The following is a 16,041-nucleotide window of genomic DNA, read 5'->3' on the forward strand; positions in this document are numbered from 1 at the left end:
GCGGGAACGAGAGCGATATAAAACTGGATATCGAAAAAGGGGATGAACGCACCCGCTGCATTTTGCCCCGAGTTTTCAAGTTGTATTCGTTTTTTTTCCCTCTGATTTCAGGATTCATCTCTGGAACGCACCTCGAACTCGAGCTCGCGAGGGGGTCCGGCCGACCCGGTGGTCATGGCGTTGACCAACGGCTCTCTATCGGCAAAAGAATGAACTAACCCTAATCACAGATTCGGCCTTCCCTCCTACTATAAACGAGCATGGAAGTCCCAGCTTCTACTCACCAGCAACGAGACATATCGGGGACATGCCCGTCTGTAAATAGCTTAAGTGTCCCCCAAGCCACCCCCGGTCATCATCCCTCCATCCCCCTCTCCAAACACAACTACACACACACACACACACACACACACACACACACACGGACATACATACGCGATTCCCTCAGACAAGTCCCCCCCCCCTCCCTTTGCCCCTCTTGTCCAGCAGACTAATTACGTAAGTAACTAACGTTGAATTAGAGAAGAAGAAAAAAATGTTAGCAAAGGTCGGTGATTCGTCATTGAAAACGTCCAGCTTGACAATTCAAATGTTTCGATGTGGTAAATGTATAATGTTGCCTACAATGTATTTTGTTATACACACGAAGCTGCAGGACGATGTATTATAAATATGCTTGGTACCATTAAAATTCGTCGTAGCACCCTCGGGGCGATTGGAATTGTTAATTCGGATCTGATAGAATTGTGTGCAAGGATCCCGGATCGAAGGGTTGATTTGGATTTATAACGAGGGTGTTCCAAGCATTTTTGTAAAGGTGTGTGAACCGCTTTTTTGCAGTATGTTAAAAAAAGCAAAATCTTAATCACTCACTCAAGTCTTACCTTGTACATAATAAATAAATATAATTATTATAAAAAAGCGAATGAGAAAAAAAAAAAAAAGAGGGTAACATGAAAACGGTATTATTTTTCGAGAAACATATATTTATGTGTACACGCGTGAGAGTTTAACATATCAAATCGTACTTACTCACAGAATATGAAGAAGAAAAGAAACTGGACGATTCGTTGACGACAATCCCGAGGAATTAAATACGTCTAATGTAAGTAGGCAATGTTTAAAATAAATTGTAAATAAAATTCTCCAAAGAGACTAACTCCTATAAGATAATACATTGCGACAACTTCGTGTATGAACTTTACCGAGTCACGTGACCAGTTCAATTTCCATCCCTAAGACTTTCTGGTTATAGGCATACTTATGCTTAGATTTTACTTTGATTCGCTAGAAAGAAAATCGGCAGCAAAGTACCACTTTCACCAGTTAATCCTATAGTTTTAAATATCGAGAAAAATCACGAGGAAAGCTTACGGTAAAAAAAAATACTCGAGTCAATACCGTTGAATTTTTACGAACCAAAATTCGACTCGGCCACGTGTGAACTTACTTGTTGGTAAGTTGCGTATAAATACTCTCCTCCCTTTCCCAAATTCACTAAATTGTGTGTGAAGTGACTTAGCATAAATCGTACGTCGTACAAGCTTTGACACTTGTACGTTTCAAGCACGACGCGTTCTCTCACTTGAGACCCCAAACTATACGACGGCGTAAAATATCATCGAATTACACCATTCGATTACTAATATGATTCTTATTATTATTACTTATTGTTATCGCCATGCAATCAAATTCATCAATTTATAATCATAATATACAAGGTTCGAGAACAGAGAAGCAAGCGCCGTGATTAAAAAATATTGGAATTTATCTCCGTAATCCGAACTATCTAGTCAAAAGCACTGCAACACAGCCGTGCACCCTGAATTTTATTTCACGTCAGCTGTTATACCTATCCTACCGCTGAAAAACTTTTTCGAAAACGATCATCACGACTTTATCATATATACATATATATATATATATACATACATACATGTATATATATATGTTTATTATATAAACCACAGGTCTCTTAGTGCCGAAATATAACTATTAGGCTATACGTTATTCGTTTAAAGCATATTTTCAAAACAATTATATTAACGTATATTACTATTAATTATTATGAATTTGTAAACATTACAATAAAGTGAACTCGAAGCGTATAAGTATGAATATATATTATAAGAGGATATGTCGGATCGCAGGTTCGCACCGAGGTAAAAACCAAAAAAAATAAATAAATCAAATACCAACCATACGGAGTGACTACTTTGCGAGTCCGCTCGCTGTATAATCTAATGTTATACTCGTATTAATTTATTACTATAGGGAATATAGAACCAAAGGTTATTTGTTCATTGTCGTATATAAACAATGTTTTATGTATATCATTATCATCTTAATAAAAATACGTTACGTCTTTTAATATCGTGGATAAAATTTCTGCATTTCACCTAAACATTACAAATCCGTTTTAACCTTTAGCGACTTGCAGCTCCTTCCGAATATACCTACGCATTTAATATCTGTACCCGCATCGTTTGGTTCAGAGGTCGCGCGACAGCATGCCGCAAAACTTGTATTCTCGATTACAAACTGATAATTAGATCGAAGCTTTATCTTTTGCTTGTGGAAATTTTCTAAACTTCTCGAAACTCTCAACGCCGGTTAATAACAAGTAGGTACATCGAGGTAATTCAAGACGAGTGATTTCTCCCTCGATCCGACTGTAAGGCGAGAACGCGGATCGGCTGTTCCTGATAATTGAGAACTCAAGCCTATTGTACCTCGGAGATGAAAACTGTCAGATCAGGAGACGCGACGATAACGATCCGTGTCCCGACGACGCCACTTACATATATTCAACTATTATAATTGTAAACCGGCTAATCTTTGACGACGATATAGCTGAACGCCCGCGTCGTCTGGCAGCGTCAAAAGATGGGTAGAGTCGTTGCGTGTAACTCGGTTGTCAGATAAAGGCCGAGCGTTATTTTTCATACATCGGTTACTTTCCTTTTGCGTACCCATCTGTTTTATTATCCAAAGAGCAGAAGAAGCAAAAAAGAAAGAAAGAAAAAAAAAAAAGAAGAAAAGAAATGAAACAGAAACGTAGAGAACGAATAAAGAGATTTATAACCCCAATTTCTTATATCTCCGTTGTAAAAAATGATTGTATCGATAGAGCGTTTTGTTATCACTATATCCCCAATACGACGTATTATCGTGCCGTGGAAGAAAGAAGTATCGGCGAGAAAAAAATATTTATCGAAATCCCTTAGCCCTGGCAATAAACATTGATTACCTAAGAGGGGGGTGCGAAAATGATTGGAGGAGAAAAAAAAATGACGGTACCGTGTAATTAAATTTATCGAAATTACGGCCATAAGTTTATACCCAAACTGCTGAAAGTTATTAGTCGGTGAAAATATTTGTTGCTCCACATTGTGGGGAAATTAGGGGCAATTTGTAACAAACCTAATAAGCAATTCAGATAATCGTCCTCGACACGCAACACGTGAACGAATCGAGCCTGAGGCAGAAATTCTATTCGTCAGGTTTTATCAACCCTTCGAACCGAATTATTTCAAAATTTAACAAGTTTATAAAACGTAACGAGTTTATATTCGATATTCTACATTGAATATATTACACGATACCCAGTGAAAAAATCAATTCCTCTTGTTGTGTTCCCGTATAAATTATATGCGTGAAGAAAAAAACTTTATTACGAAAACAAAGAATAATCGCGAAGAGTTCCCTCTTCGAATGGTAATAGAAACCGAAAGGCAGGCACCCTTTAAAAGACCCCAGTTTGACTCTCAGAGGCGTTCCTTTATCGTCCAATGAACAACGGTGCCAAGATAATAATTCTGGCAACGTTCTTCGGAATCAAGAACAGTTGGGGATTCGGATCGCGCATAGAGTCAGCTGGGCTGCGCGAGCTGCGAAACGGTGAAGATTTTGGCAGCGTTTTCCAAGACGCTATTTGTCAGAGAGAGTGGCTATATACCGCCTAGCCGCATACCTCTTCGTACTTCGCGTCAAAAATAGACACAGCGTCACGATCGGTTGTGCGAGCTTTGTTCGGCATCGAGCTTTTGTATGAAACTAAACGACGGCGGCTGCCTGAAGAATTAAAAGAAATCTTTCCCCGGGTTAGAGTGATTGATTCGTGTAGAATTGTAGGGAGAATTTTGCGCGGGCACCAGAATTTTAAGAATCCTTGTTACTTGAGCGAGGGGGCAAAAAGGGAAATACGAAGACTGTTGTATCGCGGTAACAAAGGTTGCGGTTAAATTAATTAAGGCTCAAATTAAGCCTGCAAACAAGGATCTTATATATAAACGCACTCGCGGCCGCACGTTTTACACCGCGATAAATAATAGAGAACAGGGTAATTAATCATCGAGTCAATCTTAATACCAAGTTTGATTTTGTTAATTAACCAGCCGGTAATGCGAAAAGGATCCCCATCCCCATCTTTCATTTTCCGCAAAGCCGTACGGCTGCGTGAGAAGGAGGAGAAGCGTGGCTGCGATTCAGTCCCGCTTTTCAGGATCGGATACCCAAAGTCAAAGGCTCGGGGGATTTCCCCTTCCGGTTTCGGGAGTCGAGTGAATTTTTATAAAAATTATTCGAATAAACAGCGGACGGCGGTCCGACGTCCGAAATGTCCTTCGTCCTCGCGAACGAAGAAGAGAAGATCTGTCATGCTGTCAAATATTCGGTTATTGATGGATCGGCCCTTTCCAACGTCGCGAGGAAACGCCGAGCGTGCCCGAACGACACTGTCCGCCATTTCTCGAGCCTAATTGACAGACTCCTTCGAGGACACGGGGTTATTTTTTAGGCATTTTTCACACCTCCTCACCTTGCGAGATAGGAACCTTTCTAAGGGCACAACCTGCACGGCTGGCTGAATCCGAGGAGAAAAACATACCCTCTATCTCGTTTGGCGTCCCGTTCTCCCAGTCAGCCATCTTTTTTTTTTTTTATTTAACTTTCTTGCTTCTCGGTATCGCAATCGATGGACGGTGTCAGCTACAAACAGACCTGACACTGACAGATTTTTTGTCTACTCCGATCTCCTTTTTACGACAAATATCCCCTAACGGGTATACTGTACGTTTTCTTTGCATTTCACCCAAATGCCATCAGTGGTAGATTCGAGCTTTCAGCGGAGCTTGAGCTATCAAATTTAACAATTAACTTTTAAAAAGCGAGTCCTTAATTCGCCGGGGGCGCGTCTTACGTAAGGATCATATTGACAGGATCGGAACGTGACTCTGCGATTCTCCCGTTTCAGGAATAGTACGTGTGTTATTGATAAAAGCATAGTCAGAGGTGTGATAGTGGTAACGATATGACAAGCACTCAGGGTATTGCCTGGCTCCGACTACCGGCACCCCGGCAACACCCTCCTATAGCTCATGCCTGCCCTTATTTCTGTTCCCGTCTATCCGAAGATGTACGGCAGGCGGTGCGCGGGTGTGTAGTTTTAACGAAACGACGTCCGATGCGACTGATAAAAGAGACACCGCACCCATCTGCCGAGCTCCGACACTTTCTACGCACTGTTTCACCCCGTTGCGTGCGACATCCAACTTATACTACTATGTAAGTAAGTATTCGTATCTCCTAGATAAAGTCAGCGATCCACCCTTCTCTGTGCAGCTTGACTTCTCTGGTGTCTTTTTTATTATCATAAATAGCTACGGAGAGAAACCACGTCGCTATTTGTTGAGACTATACGAGAAAATTAGATTGAACAGTAAAGCTGTTGCTTTTGTTGCGTTTCTTCAGAGTCGCCGACTCCGTAATCACCGCGATTTTATATTCTTATAAGATTCTTAAAAAATATTAGTAAATTCCGAGAAAATGTGAAGAGCTTTATTTTATTATTCTCTTGAGATTTTCAATTCTTGTCCCGAGTAATGTCTTTTTCTAGCCCTTCTTTCTTTTCTTCCTTGTAACAAATTCTTGTTCATTAACCAAGTAAATGAGTCCTGCAGGGAGACGAGCCAGCCGGCAAACAACGTAGACGGCGGAGCGGCTCGGTGAGAGTTGCATATTGGCGTCGCGTCCCCGCGATATTTTCTTGCGACACGAAACGCGACGCCCGGCGTCGCGGCGTCCATATTTAAGACCTTTCTAATTACCCGCCTTCGCGTACCTCTACCGAGTAAAAGGTGGACGCCCGTAGTGGCTGCAGCACTATTTCCCGTATTGCGAAGAGATTTGCACGCTTTCTTACGTGAGCGGGCAGCTTAATCCGCTCATTCTGTTTACCGTTTGTTTTCCCTGCCGTTCAACCCAACCCGGCTACCCTTAAGCTCCGTAAGGTCGGTGCCTACGTGTATGCGGGTCGATTAAATGAAATCGAGAAATCACCCGGCGAATATTGAAGGAAAAAATTTAATCAAGACGGAAACACTATAAGTGGATAAATGGATTGGTTTAATCGAATGAAACGCCAGTTTATTGACATCAATTTGAATTTAACATTCGTTTCATTGTGAATTAAGTTTCATAACATTTTTTAAGGTCCGCAAAAATGCAATTCAACCAGAGACATATTTATATAGCTTATTTTAGGTGCTACGATAAATTGCTCGATACATTTCTCCAGGTGACGTTAGTGGAAAAAATAACTGTCGAGATTCGTACGCGTGAGTTCTTCGTACAGATTGAATAATCATAATTCACGATGATCTCTTACAATAGATTTATACTCGACAATCTTCGAGACTTGCATTTCCGTATCAATTTCAGAATCAAGACACGTCACAGCGATCTGATTCGAGATTAAAAGATAAATATATCGGGTACATTTATAACGGAGGATTATTCAGACCGGAAGCAGATCTCGGCGTAGCTTTCGAGTTTGAAATACGACAAGTGTTTAGATCGTGTGAGCGATCGACGAGGTGCGAAAACCCGGACGACGAATAATCCGATTAGTGAAAAAATACATTCTCCGTAATTCGAACCTTCATTTAAAAAGTATCATTTTTATTTTCATAAACTTTGGAAAACTAAACTTGTTACCTCACGGTGGCTCACGGTAAGAGGCACTCTGCAGCAAAACTAAGAAGTAGGTATACGGACATAACAGAAATAACCGTTCCGAGACTCGGTCTCTTTCATCCGATGGACGAGACTACACGGCAAAGAACGAACGAGAGGAAAGATAGAATGCAGCATCGGCTTAGAACGGGATGGGAGAGTTTAGGTCAGGTTAGTTTTAGACAGGGTAAAGTTTCGATGCAGAAAACCAGAGAGAGAACTATCGAAAAAGTTCGGGGTGCCGCTGCGGGCTGCACTTCGAACGAGATCCCGCACTTTTCACCCCTCCCACGCCACGCCGGCACTGCGACACGTTCGTCGTTTCAGGAAAAAGCTTAAATTCCACGTGGCATTCGGAATAACGATGAAAAAACTCTAGCCTCTCACCCTACGACGATTAATATCTGCCGGCTTAATATTCCCAGGCTGTAAAACCGGCTGAATATTAACGCTCGACTGAACTCTGTCAAATATTTTCGAAACTCCATTTTTTAACACCGGTCACATCCAGCACTGCTCCAGCAAAAAAAAGTTGCGAACTTGAAGATTGAAAACACATTGAAACTGGCGAATCGAGCACCGTTAGTTTCGGTATGTTGAATTTCTTATCAAACGCGTTTCACTTTCACTGTGTGAATTCTAGATTTCTTTGGTTTGTTTGTTTTTTTTTTCTTTGATATTCTTCCGTATTTCTTGAACGATCTATCGCAAAAATTACCATCGTAATTATCAACTGTGACAGGATAATCACTCACCCGGACGATTTTACGAACATGGTAAATATGACTTGGAGCGTTTCGCATGGCGAAGTGTTTTCAAACTCGAGGATTAACACGCACGCGTAGTATAAACTATAACTCTGGATCAGAATTGCAGAAAGAAATTGATGTACCGAAATCAGATTAGTCTGCAAAGTACAATCAGCACAAGTTAACATTTCGACACGTTTATGGAATCAAGATTTCTATATAAAATTCATTACCTTCCTGTCTTCTTGCTGCAGTGACATTTATTTTGAAATTGTAGAAACTAGAAAAGTCGTCATATTTTGTTATCGAATAGAATCACAGCCCATCGCCTCCGTGCGACAAGAAAAAAAAATGTTTATTCCGCCAGATTATCGTCACCGGAATAAATTTTCGGAAGAATAATCCCCGGCTTTATTACCACCCATCTACACTCACTTCACGGGGTTTCCGTGTTCGGATTGAGGCACGATGGAAGTTGTGTCGTAACTTATTGAGCCCAAGTGGGAGGGAAGAGGAAGGGTTTGGTCGGTGATGCGAGCAGATTACAATGATGGATGAAACGGGGCTGGTGGTAAAGGGTGAGCTGACCTCGACATCGAGAGCTCCGCACCCCTCAAGTTATATCCCAGTGCATGTGTACGCGCAGCTGAGTACAAGTTGTCGGAAAGCCCGTCGATCTCATTGGCGAACAGCGAGTTCAATTGACGCCGCGATGCTTTGGCGAAGGTCGGAAAAAAATCGGTAGACGCGATCCTTGATCGTCGAGAACAACCAACATCTGGCAGTCACGCGTCCCACGTGAAAATAAAAAACGAGGAAAGAAGAGTAAGAAAAGTAAGAGGTTGCAAATTACCGATTTTGTCTATAAATCATAGATACGCTTCTAACTGTATATTATACAGATAAGTTTTTTATCGCGCTGCGGAAAGTTATTGACAATTTTCTACTCTCGAGACATTTCATTTCACCACTACGGGTGAAAAGAAACTAGTTGAAAAAGAGCGAAGAAACACATGATACGAAAAGATAGCGTGGGTGAACTTGAACAAGATCTATACGGGCCAATATCATTAAAGTTGTAGGAAAGGTTGGCTGACCGTAGGATCTCCGTCCCAGACATCGCAACAAGCAGTATATCTCTATAAGGAGAGACTCTGGCGTTAGGCACGTGTTAGGCGAGTCTTCGATTTCTCTGGATTTATTTCTATGCGTTCGAAGCAGGGAAAGGGCCGGGCTTATATTGCGTACTAGGGTACGAAAAATGGAGTCCCCTATCGGACAGGTATTGCCTATTTGTCCTTATATTAGAACCTCCCTGCAGTTTTAAGTGGTAGCGACACGCAGCGCTATTCTTCTCACTCGAAATGGAGAATTTCGTTAAAAAAAGCTACCAAGTCAGGGAGGATCGGAGTTGCCTAGACGCTGACGTACCTCGTCCCTCCGATATTTTTCCACTCCGTTATCGTTATCCGTCGCAATTTCATCAACTTTTTCAACTACCCACAATTTTTTTCATTTTCCGGCTGATTCTCGTCTCGTTCCAACACGTCGCAACGAATTTAAATTCGGAATCTCAATCCTCACCGACGTCTCTAATATCAACACTCTGCGGTTCGCGTACCGACGCAGACGCGCAATTACCCTTTGCTATCTCACGTTTCTCGTTATCAGACTCCCACATACCTGAATTCCTGGATCAGCAGCTCGAGGCGCGCCCGACGACCAATGGACCACATGGACGTACCATTGGAAGCAAAAAGAGAACTCAAAATGCATCGACCTTTGCTGAATTTTTTTAACTTATAAACCAGAAACGACGTGGTCTGATAGAAAAAAAAAAAAAACACCGAGTGCCAAGTCACTGCAACCGGCATATCGAAGAGGACGCAGAGCTGACGGATGGATCGAACGTGCAGCCAGAGGGTTGTTGAAGCGCGAATTGCAGATACTCGCGTCTTCGTTCGGTGGTCAGTAGGCGCTTGTTACTCAACCCCAGGGGATTTTGGGAAATAAAAATTCATTCCCTGTCAAATCGACGGAAGTGTAAGCCTGTCGGATGACACGTGATTTACAGGGTCGATCCTACTCGAGCAGCTTACTACTACTCGTCGACTGTTTTCATCCCCAGGTCCTGCATACCCCGAGGTGCGTACGTAGGTGTATGGAGGTTCGTACGTCGCCACCGGGTCGCCGGACACCCGCGTGATCACCCTGCAGTACCGGTATAAAATTGCGTTTTCAGACCGCCCTATTAATCCCACGTCAGGGAAATCTAGCCCGCCTATCCAGCCCCTATGTTATTAACCTGTACCTACCATCCACTTCTGCATATAAATAGTTTTACACGTTACCTACACACCTGGCTCATCGTAGGCGTCGTCGGCGTCCGCTGCTGCACCTATAGATCGGACTTTTTACCCGAACGTGCAGGAAATTGACGCTGCAATGATGTATAGGTGTAACGTATATATATATATATATACATATCTCTTCTACAAAGTGATAATTGAGCTTTCAGAATCCGCGCTGGAACGAACGAGGAAAATATCGCTGGACCTCCGCGTAATTCCTTATGCATTTTTATTCACGTTTTTAATTCTCCTATTCTTTATATCCCCTCTATTTAAATTCATTCGTGACTTTTTTTTCATATCAATCCCATTTCCTCGTTTTTATTACGTGAAGCGTTATTATAATTTCACCGGGCTTCTCTACAATGCTTACACCGATTCGCCGACAAACTATTGTTTTCATTGGACAAGGTATCTCCGGTGTTATTACAGTGGTTCTCAAAATATCACAGATCCGTCATATTCCCATTGCAGGAAACAGCTTATGGGAATTTCTCACCGTTGGGAATAGACTCTGCATGACGATGGGAAATTTGAATTGCACGGAAACTAGTTACGGCCAGACAGATGTGAAATTGACTTCATGGCTACGTTTTTAAAAAGAAAAGAAAATACAATCATAGATAGAATTTGTCTTTGTCGCTGAGGGTGGGTGAAATATTTCAGGAGATGGTAAACGTTAGTAAAAAGTAAGCAACGTATCACAGTGAGAATAACATGCAGGATTACGGTTACAGAAAGAACAGAAGACGATGCCAAGACTATTTTTTTTTTTTTTTTTTAATCAAAAAATAGAATGAAGCAGGGATGTCATTGATAACACGGAGACAGGCGTCCCTGTGAAAAGAGAATTGGAAAAAAAAATCATCTGAATCAAGAGGCAACGAGAAAGCGAGAGAATTAAGAAGAAGCTGCAAAAAGAACGGTAGAAACCGGAAAGTAGAAAAGAACGTTAGCGATTGGACACGCCTTGACTTTATTCCTGGATCGTCTGTAGCTCCATTTCCTGACTTGGGTGGCGTTTAATCGAATTACAGGCAATCCTTTCGAATGGACGAGAAAAAGAAGAAAGGACCGGGACGAGGAGGATCGGGCTAATTACGCGCAAACGAGATAGAAGCGGATTAAAAATATATCAGGAGCGAAGGGACGGTTGACGGATGGCTGCCGGACACGGACTTCAACCTGGGAAAACCTTCGGCCCAACCGGCCGCCTTAGCCTCGTAAGTTTTGGACTCTGGTCCACCGCCCGCAGGTCCACCGAGGCGTGCTGGGAATTCAATCGCGAGCCTCACTGGCAATCTCTTGAAATCTCCGGCAGGTTTTTGCTCCCGGGTTGGATGCCAATCCCGCGGGTTTGCCGTAAGCGATCCTTTGAATGCCCCTGATTTTTTCTGACTCGGTATAATTCTACAGACCTTTAATTCCACGAAACTATCAGGAAACACCGCTTATGCGTGCATAATATAGCGAAAATTTACGACTTTACATTTACGTTCGAAAGCTCCGTTTATTCGTTCACCGAATCCGAATTTTACTCCAAAAAATTAAAAAACTTCCCTTAACCTGCAAAAGAATGGCACGATTACGACGTACCACCGTCGTTAAATTTATTGCACGTGTTCAGTCTAACGACAGAAGCGCGCGGCAGATGAGCAACAATTACAGTAGAACAACAAGGAAACTCGTTGATCGTCTGTGGACAGTATGGAATGGAAATGGGGAAGGCGGAAGGGAGGGAGGGAGGGTCGGAGTGGCAAAGTGGGTGGCATCAATCAACCCTTAAGCTATTAACGCCCTTCACTCACCCCGACCTCCGTTGGCTACCCTCTTCCTCGTGGAGAGAAGTAGGCATACCTACCCCGAAATCGGGGATCAGGACTGAGTCGGGGTGGCTTGTTTAGTCCTTGTCGAACAGAGGGTGGTGTACAGAGTTCCATAACGCGATTAGGCCGATTGACGGCTTGATTGGAGTCGATGTGACCGCACCTTGGATTGACGTTGCAATGAAAATGGAATCCTTTCAGGCTTTGACCAACGCGATTATGCTCTCTATGGTTCCAGCTACGTCATTTCCTGCACCCTTTTTGTCCTGCACACGCTTTTACACACGCCAACTCGCCCGCCCCGCCAAACGGCGAATGTTGATCGGGGGACGAGGCGAGAAATGGTTCAACAACTCCGGCGGGTCTGCTCGTGATAAGCGGGTGATTAATTAGAAAGTTAGCAGTTAATGCCGGCGGAGCGCATCGGCAATATCGCGGCCACGGTTCCCCTTCTTTATTCGGTACGTTATGCTCGGAGGTCGACTTCGTCCAAACCGGGTTTCCGCACTTCTGCAAGCTCTCGACCGCTGACGTCTGGCCCGCCTGACCGTTGCAAGCCATGGCAGCAGACTTACAGCTGCTGGCCGCCGAACAACGCCGTGATTTATACCCCAAGTGTTTTGCTCCAAGCTATGCCCGGCAACTAATAAAACGCGGAAAGAACAATCTTGCACTGACGGCTTGAACGAGGAGCAAAAAACGTACGTCGAGAGAAGCCGGGGACGAGGAAAGGGACGTTAGACAGACGTGGCAATTAAGAAGAGAATCTTCTCTAAAACACGATCTTTTCACCTATACACACTATACCTATGTTTATGTTGTGCAATACACACAGAATCTGGAAAAGAGTATACATCTGTGTAGCTTATTATACTCACGACATGTGTTTTAAGTGGCTCGGACGAATTTTCACGAGTCGAGAACTTCTACAGACTCATGAGGTGAGGTCGCTGGGTTTAAATAAATATATTTATATTGCGAAAGGGCCGATCAGCCTCGATTGCATGGAAGTATGCAATATGCGTAAAATTCTGTGAAAAATCCGGCCTCGGATAAAAAAAAAAAAATTGCCCGGAAGATGAAAATCTGAAAATTGCACCAACCAACCCCGGATTTGACCCGTGCAGTGGAAAATGCGGTAAATAAATTGTTACACGTACGCTCGGCTGACTAGCTGTACCAATCGCTCTGCAGCTACGATTGGGAACTTTTTTTGTGGCGTTAAATTGCGTCACGTTCGTTATAAAATATTTTTTGGTTGATGTTGTTGAGTAAGAGAGGAGATAGGTGTTTTAATATTTAACTTTATTACGATTGCTAGGTTACGCAGATATGCAGTTTGCGCTGTGAAATTTTCGTTCAAAAAATATAATCAGTTTCCGGTGAGAGCGTTGCACGCGTTTGTCTTTCGATCGAAACCAAAGCAGGGGTGAGACGAGACGGAGCATATTCTAGCCACTGGAAGTCGCTGAAATTAAAAGTTTAATGGACGTTTCAGACATATTTTCGAACGATTGGGATAATTCATTACTATGTTTAACGTGAAACTCACAATCGGATGAGCAATTTAAGCGATATGAACTGATCCAGGGTGTTCAATACCGTATTGTTTGCAAATATTTCCGAACCTGCTGAAAGTTCTTTCATACAGAATTGAACATAATGTGATAGTTTGTATGCGCGATGTCTCGGAACTTAGTCACAGAGCCGTTATCGCGTTACGAGATATCTTGCCGCAATTGATTTAACCAGTTCAGGGTAGTTTTCAAATCAGATTACGCGGCGAACGTTCCTGAAAATTGAATTCGTTCGTGTGCTCCGCGTAATACACGTCGTCGCAATTCGCTGTATACCTTGGACGATGAAATCACAACTCGAATACCTGCGAAAAATTCTCGAACTTATTAGAGGAGCACGAATTCATTGAACATCAAAATTGATAACGGAATTAAGCCCCTGAAGGATGGAAAGCGTTACGTTAGTATTCATACCAACCATTGGTAGGTGGAGACGGAGGTGGCGGAGGACCTCCTGCGTGTCCTGGAGGACCTCCCGGAGGCTGATGACGCGACGAAACGCCAAAAGTCTTGAGCTTAATCGAAACTGTTGTTAAAAAATTGGATGGTTTTGTAATCGTCAAAAAATTACATTTTACTACGATTTGAAAGTCTAGAACAACTTATATTTGAAAATTGTTGTATATTAACTGTGTGTTTGAGAAGACTATAGACGTAATCACCATAGACGATCGAACAAACAATAATCGAATAACAATACAGAAGGAAATTGACAATGAAACTTTTCAAGTTTACATCGCGACTGTGATATCCAATTTCATAAATAAATCAATGAATATTGAACTATTTAATACGTATTCATAGTCAAGACTATTTACCGTAGCTTGGAATAGGAATAATACCACGAACAGACAGATCGAGAAGAGCTTCATATTTACTGTGTAGAAAATCGTAATCCAAACCGTCATTTTATACGTCGGCGCGTTGAAATGGACGTCCGGTTTCAGCAATTACAGCCACAGTGTTTTGCGACAAATGATAGCGAAAAAACACCCACGCGTCATGAAACAACAAAGTCAACGAAGAATCGTCTAGGTCAGAATCATTAGACCCAATACGGATGTTGAAAATATTTAATCAACCCAACAACGCGCAAATGCAAACACTTTAATCGTGGTTGAATATACTGTGATGAACATGTTTCCTTGAAATTGCAAAAAGCAAGACTCTCCCTTCGCCCCCGCAGCAGTGGCCGTTGCCAATCTGTCGACCAATTGTCGAGCAGGTCTGCAGGTACATTTTCTGCCAAACCGTAAACGCCACGACAACGTTGATCCCCTTCTTCGTCATCCAGCGCCTTTCGTCGCACCCCGAGCTTTTACAACTCAGAAATTCTCGCTCACCCCTACGCTTGCTGTGCACGCGCAACGTCGAGTTTCCATTGCATTTAAATAATAAAGCAATAGTTTCTTCCCTCGCGCCATTCCAACTCAATCGGCTCGAAATCCGACGTCGACGACGTCAAGCGAGCGAGCGACTCGATCGACTCGACGATACAACTTATGCAGAGTCTATGAATTTGGCGATAATTAGCGAGAAATTAAGGATTCTTTATCTTCGTAGAACCGAGGATTACGAGAGCTCGTAGATAAGGGCGCAGCCCGACTGACTTCCGGTAAGTAAATCGCTGACGATTTGTACACGTCCTCAATATCGTATCCCTCCCTCGATATATATATATATATATGACTGTTACAAATAATTCATGAGCGTAGTATAATCGTGGAGAAATTATACCCACCTCGCTGTTACAAAGATCCATCATAAATGTTAGACACGCTTGCGATTCACACGCACATACACAAAATCTAGGAACCCACGCACTTTGCCTGGGAACCGGTCTGCGTAGCTAGAGAAACACGATTTATAGGGTGATCTGATTGGCAAGAAAGGGGACCGCCGGGAAATGTTATTATCGCCAACCGGTTGCGTGACGAGGTCACTTTTAGAAGTTAACCATATGCATTACACTCTGTGGTCTCGTAATGTACCGGAGGCAAATTCGGAGCGAGGATGCATGCTATGAGAAATGAAGTGCTAACGATATAAGACGAATCTCTGATTATGAGCTGCGTCAGGAATTTGAAAAAACAACCAGATAAGAATTTTTTTCAAATTCAATTCATAACTAAAAATATTTCTAAACATATCGTACAACCGTAACACCGTCTTTCAAAATGCTGGTAAAATCAATTCGAGTATTCAATTAATGAAGGATCTTGCTCCTTGAATCTGTATCGAGAAAAAATTTATACTTTCACCACAAGAACGTTGCTCTAAGTACAATAAATCTACTTACAAATAACCGCTGTACAACGATTAATTGAGAGTTACGAGACTGCTCACCTTATATACTCTTATACGTGTACAACTTATTTAAAAGCTTCGTAAATCACAAGTATGCACTCTCGGAGCGGAAATTTATCAGAATAGTTTCCGATGAGCTTGCAGCATGCACGGTAGCGAACCGCGACTAATGTAATTAGACCGTACAGGGTTGGCTTTTAGAGTGGATATAAGATGA

At 42.5% G+C, this 16,041-nt stretch overlaps 1 protein-coding gene across 4 annotated transcripts in view; it reads left to right on the top strand.

Annotated features, from left to right (window-relative positions):
* The window catches only part of LOC107225554, a 162,861-nt gene extending 160,490 nt beyond the window's left edge, over nucleotides 1-2,371 (top strand). For all 4 annotated transcript variants that reach the window (XM_046732738.1, XM_046732741.1, XM_046732740.1 and 1 more), the window contains one exon: nucleotides 112-2,371. In XM_046732738.1, the coding sequence (XP_046588694.1) occupies nucleotides 112-213 (102 nt within the window). In that variant the 3' untranslated portion in view covers nucleotides 214-2,371. The remainder of the gene's footprint in view (nucleotides 1-111) is intronic.
* The last annotated feature ends 13,670 nt before the right edge of the window (nucleotides 2,372-16,041 follow it).

Source organism: Neodiprion lecontei, chromosome 2 (assembly GCF_021901455.1).
Source record: "Neodiprion lecontei isolate iyNeoLeco1 chromosome 2, iyNeoLeco1.1, whole genome shotgun sequence".
Classification (NCBI taxonomy): domain Eukaryota; kingdom Metazoa; phylum Arthropoda; class Insecta; order Hymenoptera; family Diprionidae; genus Neodiprion; species Neodiprion lecontei.